Here is a 23,558-nt window from a genome sequence, read left to right as displayed (position 1 = left end):
CAAGACACTTATTACCGCAAACATGTGCAAAACACACATTACCACAAATGTGTGCAAAGCACGCATTACCGCAAACGTGTGAAAAATGCAAGACACTCATTACCGCAAAACGTGCAAGACACTCATTACCGCAAATGTGTGAAAAACGCAAGACACTCATTACCGCAAACATGCAAAGCACGCATTACCGCAAACGTGTGCAAAATGCAAGACACTCATTACCGCAAAACGCAAGACACTCATTACCGCAAATGTGTGAAAAACGCAAGACACTCATTACCGCAAATGTGTGCAAAACACAAAACACGCATTACTGCAAAGCGCTAAACACGCTTGCAGTGCCGTTATTTCTTAACCACTTAAGCCCCGGACCAATTTGCAGCCAAAGGACCAGGCCCCTTTTTGCGATTTGGCACTGCGTCGCTTTAACTGACAATTGCATGGTCGTGCGACGTGGCTCCCAAACAAAATTGGCTTGCTTTTTTTCCCACAAATAGAGTTTTCTTTTGGTGGTATTTGATCACCTCTCCGGTTTTTATTTTTTGCGCTATAAACAAAAATAGAGGGACAATTTTGAAAAAAAATGCAATATTTTTTACTTTTTGCTATAATAAATATCCCCCAAAAATATATAAAAAAACATTTTTTCTCTCAGTTTAGGCCGATACGTATTCTTCTACATATTTGTGGTTAAAAAAATTGCAATTAGCGATTATTGATTGGTTTGCGCAAAAGTTATAGCGTTTACAAAATAAGGGATTGTTTTATGGCATTTTTATTAATATTTTTTTTTTTTACTAGTAATGGCGGCGATCAGCCATTTTTATTGTGACTGCGACATTATGGCGGACACATCGGAAATTTTTGACGCATTTTTGGAACCATTGACATTTATACAGCAATCAGTGCTATACAAATGCAGTGATTCCTGTGTAAATTACACTGGCAGTGAAGGAGTTAACCACTAGGGGGCAGTGTAGGGGTTATGTGTGACGTTATGTTTTTTTTTTTATTGTAGGGGGGCGTGGCCTGGCATGTGATGCCACTGATCGTCCTTCCCTATAAAAGAGAACAGACGATCGGTGACAGCCACACTAGGAAGCACGGGGAGAGGTTTGTTTATACAGACCTCTCCTCGTTCTTCAGCTCTGTGACCCGATCGCAGGACACCAGCGGTGATCGGGTCCGCTGGTCCCGTGGCCACGGTCACGGAGCACAGGACCGGGTCGGGAGCGAGCCACCCTAGAGAATAAAATGGCTGTCATTTCAATACTTTCTGTGACACCGTATTTGCGCAGCGCTCTTACAAGCGCACTTTTTTTTGGAAAAAATACACTTTTAATTAAAAAAAAATAAGACAACAGTAAAGTTAGCCCAATTTTTTTTTTATATTGTGAAAGATAATGTTACGCCGAGTAAATTGATATCCAACATGTGATGCTTCAAAATTGCGTCCGCTTGTGGAATGGCGAAAAACTTTTAAGCTTAAAAATCTCCATAGGCGACGTTTAAAAAATGCTACAGGTTGCATGTTTTGAGTTACAGAGGAGGTCTAGGGCTAGAATTATTGTTCTCGTTCTACCGATCGTGGAGATATCTCACATGTGTGGTTTGAACACTGTTTTCACATGCGGACACTACTCACGTATGCGTTCACTTCTGCGCGTGAGCTCGGTGGGATGGGCACATTTACAAATTTTTATTTAATTTTTTCTTATTTATTTTACCTTTTTTATTTTTACACTGTTCTTAAAAAAACAAAAACAAAAAAAAACTTTTATTCCTATTACAAGGAATGTAAACATCCCTTGTAATAGAAAAAACACATGACAGGACCTCTTAAATATGAGATCTGGGGCCAGAAAGACATCACATCTCATATTTACACTGGTCGGCTTTTTCCGGAAGGGCATCCATGGACGTCCTCCCAGAATGTTTCTCTCGCGTGCCCCCTGGGGCGCGCTCCCAGAAACATCCATGACCGCCGGGTCCAGAAGACTCAGTGCATCACGGATCACGGTAAATGGTCGCTGGTAGCGACAGTTTACCACGTGATCACTCAGTCAAATGACAGAGCGATCACTTGTAAACAAACCGGCGTCATGTCATGACGTCAGTTCCTCCCTCCCCTCTGTGTACTGATCTGTACAGTGAGAGGGGAGAGATCATTTGCAGAGGGTCAGCTTCCTGGCTGGCACGGGTAGGTGGATTTACAAACACATTTGAGCTCATCGTTAATTATTTCTAAGACCCCTTTTACACTCAGGCAGTGTTCAGGCATTTTAGTGCTAGAAATAGCTCCTGAAACTGCCTCCCATGCCGCCCAAATGTGAAAGCCCGAGTGCTTTCATACCCAGGTTGTGCGCTTGTGGGAAAAAGTCCTGCAAGCAGCATCTTTGGGGTAGTTTGGGAGCGCTGTATACTGCATACAGCGCTCCCAAAACGCCCCTGCCCATTGCAGTGAATGGGCAGCGCTTCGAAAGCTCCTGAAAAGCGTTTTGGAAGCCCCACAACATGGGCGTTTTTTAACCCCTTCTTTGGCTTCTATCGGGGGTTTAAAAGCGCCCCTCTATTGGCCCGAAAGCTCCGCTTAAACAGTGGTAAAGTGCCACTAAAATTAGTGCCACTTTACCGCTAACGCACGAATGGCCCCAGTGTGAAAGGGCTCTTAAAGTGGGAGTAACCTCCCTTGTATGATTTTTTTTTTTTTTTCATTAAAGAAAAAGTTTATTAGCAAAGTACAAAACACGTTAGAACAGAAAGTGCACAGTACCACATATACATTTCAGAATAGTGAAAATGCTCGAGGAGTATACAAGATGAGAACATTGACTATAAAAGGTAAAACATGTCAAATCGTGGTCATGACAGAAGTTGTACAGACCTAGCCGACACTTTGAAGCTACATCAAGCCATATACATTCACATACCGGCCTAACTGAATTTCCTATTCTTTGCGGTCCAAAGAGAAAGAAACAAGAGCAGTTCGAGGAAAAGTAAGGAATATAGAGAAAAAGGAAAGAGAAAGAAAGAGGAGCAATAGTGTAGGGGGAAGTACCACGGGGGCCTCCCCCAGCGGTAACAGAAGGGATCTAGGTGTGAGATCGGGTAGACCAGCATATATACCAACTAGCGTCCAAGGGCGGTCCACCCCTTCATGCCTCGTAGTCCCCTCCGGTGACTCTGACAGTTCAAGTTTGTGACTGCAACACAGTATAAGCCTGAGAGAATCTAAATGCAAACCACGGAGACCAGGTGTTGTGATAGCGGGTCACCAATTCGTTGGACTGTGCCGCCGTGTCCTCCATTTCACAAATGTAGGACACTTTATTCAGCCAGTCCCTCAAAGTGGGAATAGTTGTAGATTTCCAGAAAAGGGGAATGAGGGAATTGGCTGCGTTTATCATATGTCTTGAGAGCGAATTTTTATACTTCCGGAAAGAAAAGTTTGAAATGTGTAAAAGACAGCATGCAGCATCCAATCTGAGCCTAGTCTCCGTGATCTGTGCGATCGTCTCGACCACCTTAGACCAAAATGGTACCAGCCTTTCGCACTGCCACCATATATGGAGCAAGGTGCCCTCTTCAGTGCCACACCTCCAGCATCTGTCTGATGTTCCTTTGTATGATTTTTACCTATAGTTAGGCTCCATTCACGCTTGTATGACTCCAAAGTTACACCGACTTTGGAGTGCAACTTTGGATGGGTGCAACTTGGATGCGACTGGCTTTGACCAGTGATAAGGGTGATGAGGGTTAGCATTGAAGTCTGTGGCCCTCAAATTGCATGAAAGTCGGACCAAAGTAGTGCATGAACTACTTTGAAGTTGCTGCAACTTTAAGTAGCACATATATGAATGGTTATTATTGGAAAACATGGGGAACAACTTGTTATGCAAATTTAATGTCCAAAGTTGCATGACAAGTCGCGCAAGTGTGAATGGAGCCTAAAGCTAGATACACACTATACAGCTTTCTTTAGACCCCTTTCACACTGAGGCACATTTCGGGGGCTTTTGCGATAAAAATAGCGCCTGAAAACTGCTTCCCATTCATTTCAATGGATGCTTTCACACTGAGGCAGTGCAAAAAGTCCTGCAAGCAGCATCTTTGGAGCATGTTACGAGCGCTTCAAAAATGCCCCTGTCCATTGAAATGAATGGGAAGCGCTTCCAAAGCGCAGCAAAATGGCTTTTTTTTTAAAAAGTTTTAAGGTCACGTTGTCACCTGATCTTAAAAAAGCACGCCGCAAAATTGCCCACCGGTTTAACTGATTCCCGACCACCTCATGCAGATATACTGCAGCAGAAGGGGAACGTACAAGCATAATCACATACCTGTACGTTGCCCTTTAAGAGGTGGGTTGCGGGCACCCGCACGCCCCCGGCAGGAGCTTCATCTCACGGAGAGGAAGAACGGAGAGATGCTAATGTAAACAAGCATTTCCCCGTTCTCCCTAGTGACACTGTCACTGATCACCGCTCCTGATTACAGTGTTGTCACACACAGTCCCTTCCCTCACAGTTAGAATCACTCCCTAGGGCACACTTAACCCCTAGAGCGCCACCTAGTGGTTAACCCCTTCACTGCCAGTCACATTTACACAGTAATCAATGCATTTTTAACCTCCCTGGCGGTATGATTAGTTCTGGTTTTAGCTGCTGAAAGCGGTACTGTTATTTTGCATGGAAATTTGGCGTTTTATATTGTAGTCCTGTAATTCTTAGGAATAACTCTCTTAAATCTGCTCAAACCAGAGTCTAGCAGACATCCCGGGTATGATAAAGTTTATAATATAATAATAAAAAAAAATTCAATAATGTAATCGAATCCAAAAACACTGAAATTTGCTCATTTGCAGAATTGTCGCTGTCATTAGATTTAGTGTTTGATGACGAATTTCCCCACAAATCGCTATCGCTCAATTCTGCAAGTGATTCTAATTTATTATCGCTGTTTTCTAGTTGGTCTAAAATCACTTTTGACATAAGGGACACTTTTTGGTTGCTATGGACAATCTCCAAATTCCAGGCAGAAAAAAAAGTATTTATAATATAAAAGTACATGCAGGGCACTGGGCAGACCACTAGGGACAAAGGGGGTGTGTAATTTTTTTATACAGTACTGTAATCTGCAAGATTACAGTACTGTGTGTTTTGTGTGTTATTACTTTTTTGAATTTGGCGCCGATCTCCGCTCCCGTGCGCCGGAACGGAGCTCGGCGGCATTCGGGCACTGTGTGAATCGAGCGGAGGACAGCTCGATCACACAGCGCGGAAGACATCGCTGGATCCAGGGGAAAAGGTAAGTAACTTCTCCCTGTGTCCTCCCTGTATCCAGCGATGCGATCCCGAGTCTGGCTCGGGGTTACCGCTTATGTTACTAAAATCCCAACCCGAGCTAGACTCGGGATTACCGCTAGGGAGGTTAATTGCCTTGATCGCTGTATAAATGTGGTCCCAAAATCGTGCCAAAAGTGTCTGATCTGTCCGCCTTAATGTCGCAGTCATGATAAAAATTGCTGATCGCCGCTATTACTAATAATAAAAAAAAATAATAATAAAAATGCCATAAAACTATCCCCTATTTTGTAAACGCTATAACTTTTGCGCAAACAAATCAAGCGCTAATTGCAATTTTTTTTTATTTTCTTTTACCAAAAATATGTAGAAGACTACGTATCGGCCTAAACTGAGGAACTAAAAAAAAAAATTAAAAAAAAAAAATATATTATTTTGGGGGGGGGGGGGGGGATATTTATTATAGCAAAAATAAAAAATAATGTGTTTTTTTTTTTTTCAAAATTGACACTATTTTTTTGTTTATAGCACAAAAAATAAAAAACGGGCTTAAGTGGTTAATGGCAGTTTTTGAGCGCCTCAGTGTGAAAGGAGTCTTAGTTTTTTTTTCCTTTAGATTTCCCAAAACCATATAATATGAGGTTAAACCTAAACACTTTCAATTTGTATGCAGTCAGGCAGGTCCTTGCACTACATAGTTGAACGTAAATCTACATGAAATTGAACAAAAGTTGCATAGTGTGTATCCATAGTGTGGTTTAGGAGACCTTTACTGGTGAATCCGCCGGTGATGTCATCGACACATGTGCTCTGAGGTAATGGCCTACTGTGCTCTGTAGAGCGACTTCCGTGTGCATGCACAGGAGTGACATCATCGTGACTTGTACAATTAAAGGACTGGAAGACCGGGTGAAGATGGAAGCCCTGTCAGCAGGAAAAATGTCCTGCTGGAGGGCTTCCTTTTAGGTTTGGTTCACACTATTGCGAATTGGATGCGGTTTTGTTCGCATGTCAGGAGATTGTGACTGGCTCTCTATGGAGTCCTATGTGTCTGCTGGTCTGTTTCAGGTCCAAATTCAGCCAAAAATTCAGACTGAAACTGGACCTGAAACAGTGAGCAGGGACACACCGGACCGCTACTGTGAGCTGCACCGCACATCAGTGTGAACCCAGCTTCAAGGTAAGGCCCCTTTCACATGGGCTGTCCAATCAGGGCTGCCTGTCAGTTTTTCAGATAGACCTGATTGGACCCTGCTCTCTGTTATAGCAAGCTATATTGTAAATCAGGGATATGCAATTAGCGGCCCTCCAGCTGTTGCAAAACTACAAGTCCCATCATGCCTCTGGGTGTCATGCTTGTGGCTGCCAGGGTCTTGCTATGCTTCATGGGACTTGTAGTTCTACAGCATCTAGAGGTCCGCTAATTGCATATCCCCGTTGTACAGTGTCTGTGTTTTTTTTTAAATGACGCTAAATACCTTCATTCACATGCCATTGTGTAGTCACGTGACCGCCCGGCTGATGTCAGAGGAGAATACCGGCCCCTCCCTCTGTAGTCCTTAGATCGTGGAAGGAGAGCAGTGGGAGGTCACGTGACTGCACAGCGGTTCTGTGGAATAAGGTATTTAGCTTCATAATTAAAGACACTGTACAATATAGCTTGCTATAATGGGGGGGGGGGGGGGATAACAGTAATTGTGCTTAATAACTTTACAGCCACACGGAATAGCAGCTGGGGGGGGGGGGGTGGGCTCTCACAGCACAGACTATTGAGCTGACAGGCAGGGAGGAAGGGGCAGAGGAGAGAGACTGACCACACATTGGGATGACAGAGGCATGCAAACTCACCCTGGTTTGATGGATAAAAAAAAAAACACACACACTGCACTGTTTAGCTTGCTGTAATACAAGAGATTCCAGTAATTATCCTCAGTGACTTTTCAACCACTTGAAGTGCATATTAGCAGTGACTCATTATGAGATTTTGGGACAAGTATTTCTATAGATATTGTATTAGAAACTTGCTTTCAATATGCAGATGCACACCTCTAGTGATAAGTGCTAGAAGTAGCAATTATTCAAACCGATGGAGCGAACTACACAAGTAACACGCAGGAGCATCTTGTGATCTGTCACACGTTTTTGAAGCATTGTGTGCGTTAGCAGTACCTGTGATATTTCATACAGAAGCTGGTCATGTTCCCTGTGTTTGGTTGCAATGAATCATATGCAGCAATGTGTAGCATGTGGTTTGCTGTGCTAAGCTTACAAATTCTGAATATTTTTTGAGACTTTTTTTAGTGCTAGAGGTAAAAAAAATGCAGCGTTTGTTTCTTTGTATTATGAGTTTGCCAATATTGGTCTAAAACCAACATTTAGTCAGATATATGGCCATTTTAAATTTATACTACTTGTTGAATTTTGTGTTTTAGTTGGTGTTCTTTGTTGTTGTCTCTCTTCTGTAATTCAACCTGAAGCCAAAGTTGACTTCAGTCTGAGCCTATGCTAAGACCCTTGTTTGCCTCTAAAAAACATCCCTGTCACCAGAAAAGGTATTTCTAAAACAATCTTCCCATAAGATTATAAGTGCACATAATGTATTTAGGCACGTTATTTATCTGTAAAATCTCTTACTTAATCTGCATACTTACCTCAATCCCAAGGTCTGGCCCCTGGGTTTTTTTCACAACCTGGCTGTGCTTGCACATTACAGCCCCATGTGCTTCTATGAAGTTGTCTCTTTGCATTCGGGCTAGAGACACAGCCCCATATAAGTCTGTGGGGCTGTAATGTGACTGCACGGCCAGGTCTACTGGATGTACACAAATATGGGTGGCTGCGACCATCAGATTGCGATAGGGACCTTTCACACTGTCAGTTTTTCAGGTGGATCTGATCTGAAGGTCCATGCATCCCTATGAAAAAACAAAGCACATGCGTGCGAAACATGTACGTCATGGCAACAGAACAGTGGATGCTTACACAGCTGACTTCAGGACTCCCTTCCCCTTCATCTCCGACACAGCAGTGATGTCACAGAAGGCGCGCTGAGAATATTGACCCTGCTTGACTTGGTTGTTCCCTCTGGGGCCGTTTACATAACACAGGTTGCGCTTCTATCCATCCCGCTGACCACCATCCAGCCGTGGCATCCACCTAGTTTTGCCAGCAGCCAGTATGCTCCCTCTCTGGGAACTGAATTTTCTCCCCTTCATTTCCTTGGATGGTGAGATTGATGTTCAAACCATCACCAGGCAAGGCTCCTGGATGATTTTTTCCCCCCCTTATCCACTCTGAGGTCACCGATGACATTCATTGCCGTTTATTTTAAACTTTGCATGTTTAACCATTTTTTAACTTTATGGAATAAATAGCATTGTTTATGCATACAGTACTACGTTGGAATTTATTTGACCATTCTTTCAGAGCGCTGCATTTTGTGCTGTTTTCTTTGACTGTCGCATCTCTTTCCATGCTGTGCTGGCTGCACTGGGTCTGATCCACTTATCTGATTACTCCTTATCAGAGGACTCTACTTGGCCCCTAGACTCGCAGCGCTCCAGGTGTTCTGTTTTTTTTTTCCCCATGCATTCCTATGGGCCGGGAGATGTAAACTGACTTGTGTCCATTTACACTGATCAGGCCCGCAAAAAAAAAAGAAAAGGTTCTTCTGTTTGGACAAACCAGATCAGAGGTCGCCCAGTGTAAATGGACAGCAGAGTCCATATTCTCCCGGACACCCATAGTGCAGAGTGGGGTCTGTCCATGTCCGCTGTACATAAACGGAGTCCTCACTATCATTTGCCCTGCCTTGCTCCAATCAGTGGGGGATCAGCTCACAGACTCCCTGCTGATCAGAATGGAAGACGTTTGTATGAAAGGGCCCACAAATATGCATTTTTGGAGGGGTTTTATGACGTTTGAGGAAGTGTTCTTATGCAAGTTTTAATAAAATTAAAAAAAGAAAAAATGTAAACCGTGTGATGCATTGTAGCAACATATCCACAGCCCTTACACGAGCACACTGCTGTTTGTGCATAGCATATGGGAGCAAGCCGTAAAAGCGTACTTGTCCTTTACGGTAATTTGCAAGCTCCTGGTCGAGCAATGTTGCTTGTGACTGACACATAGTCCTGCTAGGTCTGTCCAACTGCTGCCGACATCTCCTCTTAATTGGTGGTTGTTCTCTGCCAGACGGCCTCTTGGTCTCCTGGCAACCCAGTTCCAGTTCCCCCTTAGTGTCGCCCTGCACAGTAAGTGGTCATCATTCAGCATACTTTAATGGGGGAATACATTGCTCCATGGTAACTGCTGGTAGAATGACCAAAGAACATTTCTAGAGGTGTTGGGTAGGTTTGAGAAAACGGTTGTATAATTGTTGCTGTCACTGATTTTATGAGGGATGGGGGTTAGATTCAGAAGACTGGAAGGGTTATCAATTGTTTACACTGTGTCCATTGTGCTTCAAAGCAGGCTTGACACAAGGCTACATAGAAATATCTGTTTTCTATATGTGCTATTAACATCATACATGCACGGTAGTGTGTATTGAGGAAATGGGTAACATGATGCAGTACATAGAGTTGAATGAAGTGCCATTTTGTGTCATTTCAACTAAATGAAATAAAACTGCAATGCATTTTAAGAAAGCATTATAATTTCCTTACATAATGTCAACCAGCACTCGTGTTTTTGCATGCAGGTTGGTGTGAATGAGCCCTTAGTAATTCACTCTTGGAGACTTCTATCTTGATATTAAATGTATAAAATTGGTATTGTATTACTAAATCCTGGTGACTTTTCCAACATGTACTGTGTCTATCAGAAACATTTTTCTTTCTGAAAATTAATCTGCATGATCCATTTATTTTTATTTTTATGGAAAGTTGGGAGTTAATATTCTCTTTGCACAAATAAGGCTAAGGTCACATGATCTGAGTGGGTGCTGGAATGCGTGTAAAGTAGGGTTGCCACCTGTATGGGAATGACCTGGACAGTCCAGGTTTTGACACTTGTGCTCGGGTTTCTGTCCTCCTGAAACCCAGACACAGCAGCATACCTCTAGTCCCAGCCAGTGTGGGAACTCAGTGGGGGGTTCCTACTTCCATTACACGTCCCCCCCTCCCCATATATCCTTTAAATGCAGTGCTGCTAATTAATCCTGAAGGCTGTGGCTTCAGTGCTCTCTCCCTCCCCCATATCCTTCAATGTAGGCTAATGAATAGTGCTGGCAGGCAAGGACACGGACAGGTACCGTGGAGATGTGTGGCTGCCATAGCCAGGATGGGAGGACAGAGCAGGGCATTGCAGGAGACAAACACTTGGTCTGTGTTGCGGGTGCTCAGTACAGGTGGGAGCGGTGGGGTGGGGAGTGTGTGGGTGCAGGGAATTCAGGTACCTCATGGGGCCCCAGCAACAGTTTGTGGAGTGGGTTGTTTGCAGCTTCCTCCTCCATCTATCACCTGGGCTTACCCTTGGTTCTAGCAGTGTGTAAGTGGGTGTTCCCAGCGGCTCCCTGGAGGGTATGTGTGGCCTTCTCCTTCTCACTACATAAGAAGCTACATCTGTCTGTCAGCCCTAGCTCCCCTCCCACCCTTCCGCGGTGTGACCTAACTATCCAGCACTTTTTCACTCAGTTTCAGACAACTGGCTGTTTTTTCTCTAGAAGGATACCTTGTTTTTCTAAGGATACAATGTTTTACAATAAACCAATCTACTCCATCAGTCACTGACATCCTGCAAGCTGAGGTAGAGCCATCACACAGGTTAGATCCATCCTAGATCATGCCTGACAGATATCTTCGGATGGGCTATGTGCGACACAACAACTGATTAGTTGCTCATTGTGGACACTAGCATTACAGACTTTATTATTTATACCAGGACTTTGGTGGGCTTCTAGTGTATGTTCTTTTTGCACAGTTTTTTTTTTGTAGTTCATGCTAGCTGGGTGTGGGTGTAGTAGGAGTCTGGTCCCATTCCCCCATGTCTCTTAGTGCCTGGTATAGGAGGTGGGTGGCCTGGGTGCATGGCAGGTGAATGTGTCCTGAGGAACATGGTGAACATTATAGATTTGCTGTATGTACATTTATATATATTTGCTGGGATAGATACTTAGCACAGGACAAGCCATTACCGGCCCCAAAGCCCCTTTCACTGTTAATGCAATTCCCACACCCACTGTTCGTTGCGCCATGCTGGGTGTGCCGCATTACTACTTTTCCCAGGTATTTTACAGTCCCATAGTACATACTAAAAAAGAAAAACAAATTTCATGCACCGTAGTGTTTGGGTTTGGCTCAACGAAAAGGTGGCACCCCTAATGTAAAGTGCACAACTCCCCAAACCAGAACCAAAAATGTATTAAGCCCCATACACACTATCAGATTATCTGCTGAGTTTTTCCTTCAGATTTACCAAAACCATATAATATGAGGACAAACCTTAGGAGTTTCAATGTGTATGCAATCAGGCAGGCCCTTCTACTACATGGTTTTGGTAAATCTGAAGGAAAAACTCAGCAGATAATCTGATAGTGTGTATGGGGCTTTACAGTTGAGCAGATGCATGGGGGTGCTAATAATAACAATGGCAACCCCATGCACTAAAACCAGTGCCGTATCTTGTACTGGAACCCACACAGCACTATGCAGTTTTCCTGTAGCTGCAATTTTGGAAAAAGTGCAGAGACCTTTCCCCTGTGTTTTCATATGAATAGACTGCTATGCCTGTGCAAACATAGCCGCCGGAAAACCGGGGTAGTGTCAATTTACTTACATTTATGATCATAGTAAAATGTAGCTGATTTGGTGTTTTTATATTTATACTTTTTTTTGCTTTAGAATTTCTGTTCTACAACTGCTGGAAAAGAAACATGTCCGAATTAATTAAAAGTAAGGACAACTTTCCAAGACAAATGTTCTCATTAGTTAGTGCTCCTTTATGATCAGTTTTCATCACTTCAAAACTGACTTGTGGGAAGGAAGTGTGATTTCTGTGTGGGGAACTATCATTCTACAGGAATCATTTTTCTCAGCCTCTGGTGTTTGAGAGACTCCTCGGTTTTACAGAGAAATAATGATAGTTTATAAGGTCACTGTGTTCCTTCTTGTGGCTGGATAAGACTGGTGGCCCAAGTCAAAGGTTGGCTTATGATGTGATTTCTGTTAGTTTTGTTTCAGAGGTAAATCATCTACAGACTGCTAGTATCAGGTCTAAGTCCAGTCATGAAGATAAAGTAATGATACGAGATAATCATGATTTATGTATATTAAAGGAGATCTTCACCCTCAGTTTGATTTTGCCTCCTCTTCACCCTTCCTTTTTTTCACTGTGCAAATAGGGCTTTTTTTCTTTTAGTTTTCTTTTTTTTTTTTTTTTTTTTATTATATAAAAAAGCTCTGGCCTGCCCTCCCCCTCCACACATGTTGTTCTCCTAGATGCACTTTGCCCACTGTGCCTCCTGAGATAGGCATAGTCCTTCATTGAGAAAGGAAGAGGTGATGAGCCTAGTGGCTCATAATCTGGAGAGCTGCTGGCTAAACCTAGACTAGCTGGCAGTTACATGATGACGTAACACAAGAAGATGGCGGCATGAGACCAGGTGGGGGGAAAAGAGAAGAGGATCTCAGCAGAACAATGCTGGATCCGCTTGGTGGGTGAATATCATTTTTTTTTTTTTTTAAATCTGTTTATTGAGTTTTGAAACATTTAACAACACAAAAACAAAAACAAAAAAACAACATACATTGGTCACGACAAGAGTGGGCTTTGGTACCTACAGAGACATGAGATGAGGCAAACAATTCCCTGCAATACAGCAGTGAGCTTAAGACCTCACAATGGTCCCAGCAGGTGGCATTCACAGGTAAAATGACGCCATGGGGCTAGAATGTCTATCACCAAACTAAGATTACATTTACAATTGCAAATTCCTATTCATTGGTTGAGGGTGTCAGGTTAAGAAGGGGGCTAGTCAGAGGCTGTGGAGGGACCTGCCTGCCGTTTGGACCAAACCTTACAATATTTTTGGGGGCAACCCCTATTAGCATAACAATCTTTGTATAGGGGCAGGCTGTTGTTGACTAGTTGTTTCCACAAAGAGAGAGGAGGAGTGGGCTTACGCCAGCTAAGGGCTATGGCTTTGCGGGCGTAAAAGAGAAGCAGCTCGACTAGAGTGCGGCTAGCCACAGTGGGAATTCGTTCCTCTATCAGGCCCAGTATACATATTGCTATGGAGGGTTGGATCGATATGGTGGTGACCTGTGATGACCTTTTTAGTATCTCTTTCCAGTATTCGGCAATGGGTGGGCAGGTCCAGAAAATGTGGGTGAAGTCACCCGGTATCGCTCCACATCGCCAGCAGCTGGGGGGGAGGCGGGGTTCATTTTGTGCAACCTATGTGGGGTGAAATATGCACAGTGGACCATCTTGAATTGTATTAGTCGGTCTCTCAGGGAGACCAGGGATCTAAAAGGGAAGTCCCATATGTCATCCCAATCATCATTATCGAAGTCAGGGATGTCGTGTAGCCATTTTGTTCCTGAGTTTTTCCAGAGTGGGAAGGGAGGTCAATACTAAATGAGAGTAGAGTCGTGAGGTGGGCTTATATGCGCATCTGGACCTGAGGAGGTCATCCAGGGTGGATTGGATGATCTGGATGGGGGGGTTGGGGAATTGGCAACCAAAGGCGTGGGAAAGTTGAAGGTATCTAAAAAAAAAAATAGCTCTGTGGGGTGTTGAAATCAGAGATCAATTTGGGAAATGGGACCAGAGACTGATTGGAGATCACCTGGGCCACCGTTTTTATGTTGAATTTAGTCCAAGCGTGGGGTTCAGGTAATCTGTAAAAATGCTTCAGGGTGGGGTTTAACCACAAGGGGGCAGCTGGGGAGAATGCATTTTTAGGGCACTTTTCAAGTTGAAGTTCCACCCCCCATGCACGAAGTGTAGTGCGCGTGGAGGGGGTCAACGGGTATGGGGCTTTTGGGCCACGAAAAAGTAAAAATTGTAGCGCCTCCAACGACTTCACCATGGCCGCCTCAACCAAGGCGGCGGGGGTTTGTCGTATCTGGAGTGAGCCACCAGATCGCTGTAACTAGTTGGGTGGCCAGGGAATATTTGTGTAGGTCAGGGCACGCCAGTCCCCCCTGAATAGTCGGGCGTACTAGTGTTGACCAACTGTATCTGGGGGACTGTGTTCCCCAGACAAAGGAGGCGAAGAGACTATGCAGCCGAATGAAAAAGGATGGTGGGTGAGTATCTTAACTGTGCTGGACATGGAATCAGGTAAGTATTGACTGGAAAAAAAAATGAGGGGAGGGTGGAGATACGCTTTAAGCACTTGACTAATCTAGCCTACTATGTCCAGATCTGCATTGAATTTAATTTCCTACTGTATGTTTGTGGTCCCTGAAAGTCCCAAGCAAAATGACTGTGGTCGCTAGCAGACCCTTGGGGAAAAAAAAAAGAGAGGGTGAGGATGCACTTTAATCACCTTAGTAATCTGACTACTATATCCAGATCTGCATTGAATTAAACTTCCTGCTGTATGGCTGTGGTCCCCGACGGCCCCCCCGCAGAATGGCTGTGGTCCCCGACGGCCCCCCCGCAGAATGTCCACAGTCAGCAGAGACACAAATCCGGCACTCAAATAAAAAGAGTAGGTTATCACATGCAATGAGTGAGAGAACTGTGCTAGGGAATTGACACTTTCTGGAGTGTTTTATTCCCTAGAATATTCAGAGGCACAAAGTATGTCAATCAAAAAATCATTATGGAAATAAAAAAATCTGCAAGTAAACATCTAAAATACTGTATGTGTTTGTTCTGTGTGCTAGCAATACATGTTTAAGTTGGTGATGCGTTCTCTTTAAATGAATTATTTCTCTGTGATGAGCAAAGAGATGAATGTAGAGTTAAGTCCATGTTCAACAGAAAATGCTTTATGTGTCCTTGCATAGATTTGGATGAAAGCACAGTTCAGTCGGCCTAGATTCCATCAAGGTTGCTCTGAAAATGTTTGCTGGCAGCGTTCCCTATGCAGAGCATTCAAAATAACGGAATAACTGTTCCTTCCAAATGAAGTTGTTGGAATGCACTGATCCACACAAGAAAAGCCCTGGGCTGGCTTCCATTTTACCCTTAGCTAAAACTTTTCTGCTGTTTTCTGCCAGAAATGCATTTGTCACAACTGACAAAGTAGGAGATACTCTTTGTATTCCAAACATGTAGAAAATAATAATTCTGTATTCTGGATATGTAGGAAATAAATAGGCACTTGGTACAAATCAAAATGCAACTCGTCAAGAATCCTATTATTACATTCCAGGTCCATTTAATGGGCTTTTTTTTTTTTTTTTTTTTTTTTGGTACACCTGCTTGTAAACACATGTAGCCAAACTTTGAATCGTATAGCTGCAGCTCAATACATAATGTATGCACAAATGGTCAAGAGATTCAGTTGTTTCTTAAACAAATATTAGAATAGGCTAGACTCATGATCTTAATGACTTTGGCTGCAGAAAGGTTGTTTGTGCCAGGCATGTTGATGTTGCTGCACTCAAAAATATGATTCCTTTGAGTTCTCCAAGGACATCTAAAAGCAGGAGATGCTTCCTAGTCTTCCTGATTGTGTGTTCACTGTAATTGGCTGTCACAGTTGATCGGGAGCCTGTACTACCGGTGACAGCTTAGACTCCATTCACATTAGCGTGTCTCCATAGTTGCACGATTTCCACTGTGACTTTGGAGTGACTATTGGTGCGACTTTGATCTGACTTTACACTCGATGAATCTAACTCGCACCAAAGTAGTGCAGGCAACTTTTGCATGACAAATCACACAGGAGGGAGTGGAGCCTCCATCGCAGCACTAGGGGTGCCAAGCCAGCGCACTCCGTGCGCCGGACAGCAAAGCACCGTGATAAAGCCCACATAGGATGTTATGGCCAGTGGAAGAAAGGTAAAGCCCTCCCCATCCCACTTATAATCACCCTTTCGGTGTTCCCCCTGCCACTACCTTGTTCTGCAGTCCTTACCCTGTGTGCACGTTAATGGCATTGAAGCTTACACAGAGTTAATAATGTCACTCCCTCAGTCATCTGATGGTAGTGGAGCCTGATGATTGGCTATTGTGCCTGTGCGTGCAATCATGTGGGAAATTTAAAGTGATTCTAAAGGGATTTTCTTTTTTTTCTGTAAAACAAACCTGTTATTCTTACAGCCCTGATCCTCTCCTATGGGTCACAAAAGTGCAATTTGTTTTGCACTCCTGTAACCCGTTTTCAGCGGTTTTCATTGGTCTGAAGTCCGCTCTACACTGACATCACTGCAATCAGCCGAAGCAGCGTGTCATCCTGACTTCCGAGTCTGGATCCACCAGCTGGCTTGATTGATGGCAGTCTCAGCGAGCCGCTGAGACAGCCTATCCCCACCCCTCCACAGCTCAGCGAGTGTGGAGGATCAGAGAGGAGAGACGCCAACTGACAGTCAGCAGCTCTCCTCTTGGGTTCTGTGAGAACCGAGCCATCAGCGATATTTGGTGGCTCAGTTCTAAGTGCAGAGACGGCGGGGGACAGCATCGGCCTGATGCTCCATACACCAAGGTAAGTATGATTAATAAAACAAAAAACATACTTTTAAGTAGTGCATTACTTTTAATAAACGGATTACCTGAAGGTGTTTTCCCAAGGCGTCTTTCAGGACAGCACCTGAGAGATAGCGACTCCACCCTCCTCGTTAGGAAACACCTTCTTCCTCCAGACTTTAAAGGGAGGCGCCTCCCTACCACACATCAGTTTTTGTGTTTCCTCCGGCCCGGAGGGAACACCTTTTGGGAGGGAGTCTGTTTCTCTTAGGTGTTCCTGAGGGACTAGGCTTCTTTCCCTTTTTTTCCTCCTTTTGAGACCCGCTGTCCTCCCGACCTACCCACGCCTTGTCAGCGGTAGCAAGCGGGCTCCTCTTCCCCTCTTGTGCTCGGAGAGAGCCGAAGATTCGGTGGCCCGCACGTTCGTAGGCGCGGCGGCGCGCGTGTGCCGCCGCCATATTTTTTTTCGGTGGTCGCGCCGGAAGTGACAGAGCGGGTCATCGGGTCAGCTGAAACGTCGTTTCCGGCGTGGACGCAGGGGGGAGGAGGGAGGACAGGTGCTGGTGCCTATTTCCGCTTCCGGTCCGGTGCAGCTGCACGGCGTGACTCCGGAGGCGGCGTTTAGCCACAAGTGGATCTCTGCACAGCTGTTATGGAAGATTCAGCGTCTGCAGCGGTGGGGACAGGCACAGGCACCAGCAAAGCCCAGGTAAGAGGCAGCAGTTAAAGTCTGCCTTTCTTTTTTCGATTTCCTGGCGTTTGGTCTCGCTCTTCTCCCTTTTTCCCCCCTGGTGGCAAGGGGCCTGTCTGGGCACTAGAAGCTGACTGGTTTCTTCTCAGTGCACCTGTGCGGTGATCCCTATCAAAGCTGAGACTGGGTCTCACTAAGGGTTCCCTGGTTTTTTTCCCTTTTTTGTCTTTTTCTTCATAGGCTAAGAGCTCTGACCCAAAGAAAAGGTGTCCTTCTTGCAGGGCCAAGCTGGGAGAAAATTGGAAGAAAACCTTATGCAGTCCCTGCATTACTTCTTTAGTTAAGGAGGAATCTGCCTCTGTATGTGAGGATCTGGTGGCCTCTGTAAAGAAGGAGCTGTACGCCACGATCCAGAATTTTCGTGACTCACTAGCTAACCCGGCTGCTAGTCAGCCTTCCACTTCAGAGTCTTCCCAGGGATCTCTCTCAATCCCGGTGTTAGAATCTCTGCCTGAAGACCCTTCAGATAGGGAAAAGCAGTCCACTACTCTTTCCGTTAAAGATTCGGAAGAGGAGTTGGAGGATTCTGAGGTAGCCCCCTCTAAATTCAAACTGTCCCTTGAAGAGGTCGATGGGCTCCTTAAAGCCATTCATGCTACGCTTGGTTTAAGTGAGGAGAAAAAGGAATTATCACTCCATGACCGCATGTATGCTGGGTTGGATGAGCCTAGGGGCCGAACATTCCCAGTTCATCCGGTCATCTCTGAGGCCATTAGGAAAGAATGGCAGGATCCAGAGAAAAAGCCCTTTTTCTCAAAAGCCCACAAAAGGCGTTTTCCTTTCGAGGAGGACCCTGCAGCAGTATGGAACAAGGTGCCCAGACTGGATGCCGCCTTTTCCCAGGTTTCAAGGTCCACAGACCTGTCCTTTGAGGACATGGGAGTTTTGAAGGATCCGATGGATAAACGGATGGATCTTTTGCTCAAGAGATCATGGCAATCAGTTATGAGCAATTTAAAACCAGCAATGGCCACAACGTGTGTAGCCAGAAATTTAGAATACTGGATTAACCAGTTAAAGTCACATATAGCTGCAGATTCCCCTAAACAGGAAATCTTAGATTCTTTTCCTACCCTGATTACGGCAGTGGCCTATGTTGCAGATGCCTCAGCTGAGGCAATTAAGATATCGGCCAGGTCAGCAGCTTTAACTAATGCTGCAAGAAGAGCTTTATGGCTTAAAACCTGGCCGGGTGACTCGGCTTCAAAGAATAAGCTGTGTGGGTTACCCTTTTCAGGAGACTTGCTCTTCGGCTCTGACCTCGATAATATTCTTGACAGGACAGCCGATAAAAAGAGATCCTTTCCGGTCAAAAAGAAAAAGCAGGTACCAAAACGTCTTTTTCGACCTCAAAAAACTCAGGATCAGGACAGCAAGTTGCAGGGGAGAAGGAAAAGTTGGTCCGCCCCGAAGCCGAAGGGTAGAGGCGGAATTCTTTTCCGTCCTCCTACACAGGCCGAAAAATCGCAATGACTCGTCTCTGCGGGTGGGCGGAAGACTACAAAAATTTCTTCCGCAGTGGTCAGGGATAACTTCAAATCAGTTTATCCTGACCACTCTCGCGCAGGGTTACTCACTCGAGTTTGTCAACAACCCCCCAAAAAGGTTCCTGATTACCAACACCCCGCGGGACCCAGTAAGGGCCCTGGCCATGAAGTCCTCTCTAGAGGAACTGATGCAACAGGGCGTAGTAGTACAGGTACCCCTGCAAGAACAGCAGGAGGGGTTTTATTCCCATGTTTTCCTAGTAAAGAAACCGACAGGGAAATTTCGGTTGATTCTCAACCTAAAACCTTTAAACGAGTCCATAAGGTACAGGAAGTTCAAAATGGACTCAATTTTTTCGGTCAGAAATCTGTTGACGCCAGGATGTTTTATGGCGTCAGTAGATTTAAAAGACGCATACCTACATGTTCCGATCTCTCCCCAGTCTCAGAAGTTTCTCAGGCTGGCGGTGAGGTTGGGGGGTGTGGTTCATCATCTCCAGTTCAGGGCCCTACCCTTCGGCCTGTCATCATCTCCCCGAATTTTTACCAAAATAATGGCAGAAGCTTTAGCGCCACTGCGTCTTCAGGGAATCGCAGTTATTCCTTATTTAGACGATCTGCTGTTTTTCGCCCCATCCAGCGAGGAATTGCAGACCAATCTAGGCAAAGCTCGCAGCCATCTGGAGGCGTTGGGTTGGATTTTGAACCTCCAAAAGTCGTCCCTAAACCCATCTCAGGAGATTCGGTTTTTTAGGGTTTCTGATAAATTCGACGGAGCAAAAAATCTTCCTTCCTTTAGACAAAAAGGACAGGATTTCCGGTGCAGTGTCTTTATTACAGACCAGCCAAAATCTGACAGTAAGACAGGTTATGTCAGCTTTGGGGGTTCTGACTTCAGCAATGCCAGCAGTCCAGTGGGCAAGAATGCATTTCAGGTGTCTGCAGTCTTTCCTTCTAAAATCTTGGGATCACACAGTGGCATCCCTAGAGGCAGAGGTGAGAGTGTCAACCCAGGTAAAAAGGTCCCTATGGTGGTGGAAAAGACAGGATGTCTTATCGGAAGGGTTAGTCTGGGCTTTTCCAGTCGGGAAAAGACTAACAACCGACGCCAGTTCCTGGGGGTGGGGAGCCCATCTAGGAACACGGTTCACTCAGGGGTCCTGGGCCAAAGAGGAGACAATAAGGTCCTCAAACTGGAGGGAGCTCAAGGCGATTGCCTTAGCTCTGGAGTTGTTTGTTCAGGAGCTTCAGTCCCATCACGTCCAGGTCCTAACAGACAATGCCACGGCAGTGGCTTATTTAAACAGACAGGGGGGTACAAGAAGCAGGTCGCTTCAGGTACTGGCCATGGAGATTCTTCGGTGGGCGGAAAAACATTTGTTATCCCTATCAGCAGTCCACCTAAAAGGGGATCTAAACAGGGTAGCGGACTTCCTAAGCAGAAACGCTATTCGGGAAGCAGAATGGTCTCTAAACCCGGAGGTATTCACAATGATTGCCGGAAAATGGGGTTTACCAGAAGTAGACCTGTTCGCCTCAAGGGTGAACGCCCAGGTTCCCCAGTTCTTTTCCCTGGACAGTCGCGATGGCTCGCTGGGCACAGATGCGCTAGCTTATCCATGGGAATTTCGTCTTTGCTATGCTTTCCCCCCATTTCAGTTAATCCCGTTAATTTTAAGAAAAATTCAGAGGGAGAAGGTACCAGTTATTCTAATCACGCCCTTTTGGCCAAAAAGGGCTTGGTTTTCGACAGTTCTAGGCCTGGCAATCAAGCCTTGTTGGCGTCTGCCCCTCAGACACGATCTGTTGTTGCAGGGCCCAGTGAACCATCCAGGAGTGGCCAGCCTGGCTCTCACGGCCTGGTTTCTGAAAGGCAGCTCCTTAGGAGCAAGGGGTTTTCCAACCGTTTGATCTCGACCCTTTTAGCAAGTAGGAAAAGGGTTACGAGGGCCATTTATTCTAAGGTCTGGAAGCGTTATAAAACTTGGTGTTTGTCAGCCGCCCAGGTGCCAGGGAGCCTTGTCTCCATCTTGGAGTTTTTACAAGATGGTGCAGACAAGGGACTGGCAGTTAGTACCCTGAAGGTGCAGGTAGCAGCCCTGACAGTGTTCTTAGAAAAATCTGTGGCCTCAGATCCGCTGGTGATCAGGTTCTTTAGAGCTCTTAAAAGATCTAGGCCAGCTCCTGTTAAGGTTTTTCCTAGATGGGATTTGTCGGTAGTCCTACAGTCTCTAACAAAAGGGCCTTTTGAGCCTCTTGTGGAGGCTTCCCTTAGGTTTCTCACATTAAAAACCGTGTTTCTGATTGCCATTGTCTCTGCACGCAGGATCAGTGAGCTAAATGCTCTGTCAATTAAAGAACCATATCTTTCCATTTTTTCTGATAGAGTTATTCTTAGAACAGATGCAAAATTCTTACCGAAGGTAGCTTCAGTTCAGAACCGTATACAGGACATAGTACTGCCAACCTTTTGTGTTAACCCCAAAGGAAATAAGGAGACTTCTTTCCATACTTTGGACGTCAGAAGGACTCTGCTGAGTTATTTAGAAAGGACGGAGTCCTTCAGGCGTTCAGATTCACTGTTTGTACTCTTCTCAGGAAGAAAAAAGGGTTTTCAGGCTTCTAAAGTTACTTTAGCTAGATGGCTGAAATTAGCTATCTCAGAGGCATATTCCCAGGCAGGGTTATCTCCTCCAGCAGGAATTTGTGCACACTCAACCAGAGCTCTGGCGTCTACGTGGGCAGAGAGAGCTGGTGCCACCCCTGAGCAGATCTGCAAGGCGGCGACGTGGTCGAGTTTTCACACATTTGTGAAACATTATAGACTGGATCTCACTTCTGCCAGCGATCAGGCGTTTGGCAGAAAGGTCCTGCAAGCTGTTGTCCCGCCCTAAGGGGTAAGTCTCTGTTATCCTCTCAGGTGCTGTCCTGAAAGACGCCTTGGGAAAGACCAAGTTAGACTTACCGGTAACTTGTTTTCCAGAAGTCTTTCAGGACAGCAAGCATCCCGCCCTATGGTATTATATTATGCTACGCTGTGACTAACGTATGTGTTTATGTGTTCCAGCCGGGGCCGGAGGTTCTCTTCTACAACTGATGTGTGGTAGGGAGGCGCCTCCCTTTAAAGTCTGGAGGAAGAAGGTGTTTCCTAACGAGGAGGGTGGAGTCGCTATCTCTCAGGTGCTGTCCTGAAAGACTTCTGGAAAACAAGTTACCGGTAAGTCTAACTTGGTCTTTTATACTATTGGAGGCCTAGATTAGAAGATGAATCAGCACTGGAGCACCTTTTAAGTGGATATTAGCACTTTTGACACATTTGCGTTGGACTGTGATATATATATATATATATATATATATATATATATATATATAAAATCTGTGTATCCTATGGACTTTGTGTTTAATGATTTTATTGATATTTTTGATTCAACATTATGTTTGTTATTCAGCTTTAGGCCTCATGCACACGAGACGCAGATGAAACCTCTGTTAAAAAAAAGCTGAAACGCGCGTTTAGAAACGCGCGTTTTGCCGCGTTTGCATGTCGCGTTTAGACGAGTTTAGACGCGTTTAGACGCGTTTGCGTTTAGACGCGTTTATAAAGATAACATCATGTAGACCCTCCCCAAGCTCTCAAAGCATTTTTTTTAACTATTTCTGCTATTTTGATCAGAGTGAGCAGCAGCAGCATAGAGAGCAGTTGTACACTTGCATCTGCCGTGTCACTTGCCACGGCACCTGCCACAAGTTGTGGATTGTCCACTTGCCACGTCACTTGCCACAAGTTGGGGATTGTCCACTTGCCACATCACCTGCCACGTCACCTGCCACAAATTGTGGATTGTCCACTTGTCACGTCACTTGCCACATCACCTGCCACGTCACTTGCCACGAGATGTGGATTGTCCACTTTCCACATCATCTGCCATGCCACCTGCCACAAGCTGTGGATTGTCCACTTGCCACGTCACCAGCCACATCACCTGCCACAAGTTGTGGATTGTCTACTTGCCGAGTCACTTGCCACATCACCTGCCACGTCACTTGCCACGTCACCTGCCACAAGTTGTGGATTGTTCACTTGCCACGTCACCTGCCACGTCACCTGCCACAAGTTGTGGATTGTCCACTTGCCACGTCACTTGCCACAAGCTGTGGATTGTCCACTTGCCACATCACTTGCCAGGTCACCTGCCACGTCACTTGCCACGTCACCTGCCACGTCACCTGCCACAAGTTTTGGATTGTCCACTTGCCACGTCACTTGCCACGTCAGCTGCCACGTCACTTGCCACGAGATGTGGATTGTCCACTTTCCACGTCATCTGCCATGCCACCTGCCACAAGCTGTGGATTGTCCACTTGACACGTCACCAGCCACATCACCTGCCACAAGTTGTGGATTGTCCACTTGCCACGTGACTTGCCACATCA

General features: G+C 45.3%; 1 protein-coding gene across 3 annotated transcripts in view; it reads left to right on the top strand.

The window, feature by feature from the left end:
- PUDP (pseudouridine 5'-phosphatase) overlaps positions 1-23,558 on the top strand; it is a 511,045-nt gene that overhangs the window by 964 nt on the left and 486,523 nt on the right. Inside the window, exon 1 of one of the 3 annotated variants that reach the window (XM_077480823.1) lies at positions 12,835-12,954. The exons of the other annotated variants lie outside the window; for them this stretch is intronic. Coding sequence (XP_077336949.1) covers positions 12,894-12,954 — 61 coding nt within the window. The 5' untranslated portion in view covers positions 12,835-12,893. Of the gene's footprint in view, positions 1-12,834; positions 12,955-23,558 lie in introns of those variants that run through there. 3 annotated transcript variants of the gene reach the window in all.

This window comes from Lithobates pipiens, unplaced genomic scaffold, assembly GCF_037356315.1.
Source record: "Lithobates pipiens isolate NorthernLeopardFrog02 unplaced genomic scaffold, aLitPip1_a1.2 Scaffold_16, whole genome shotgun sequence".
Classification (NCBI taxonomy): domain Eukaryota; kingdom Metazoa; phylum Chordata; class Amphibia; order Anura; family Ranidae; genus Lithobates; species Lithobates pipiens.
This window is presented reverse-complemented; position numbering and strand designations above follow the sequence as displayed.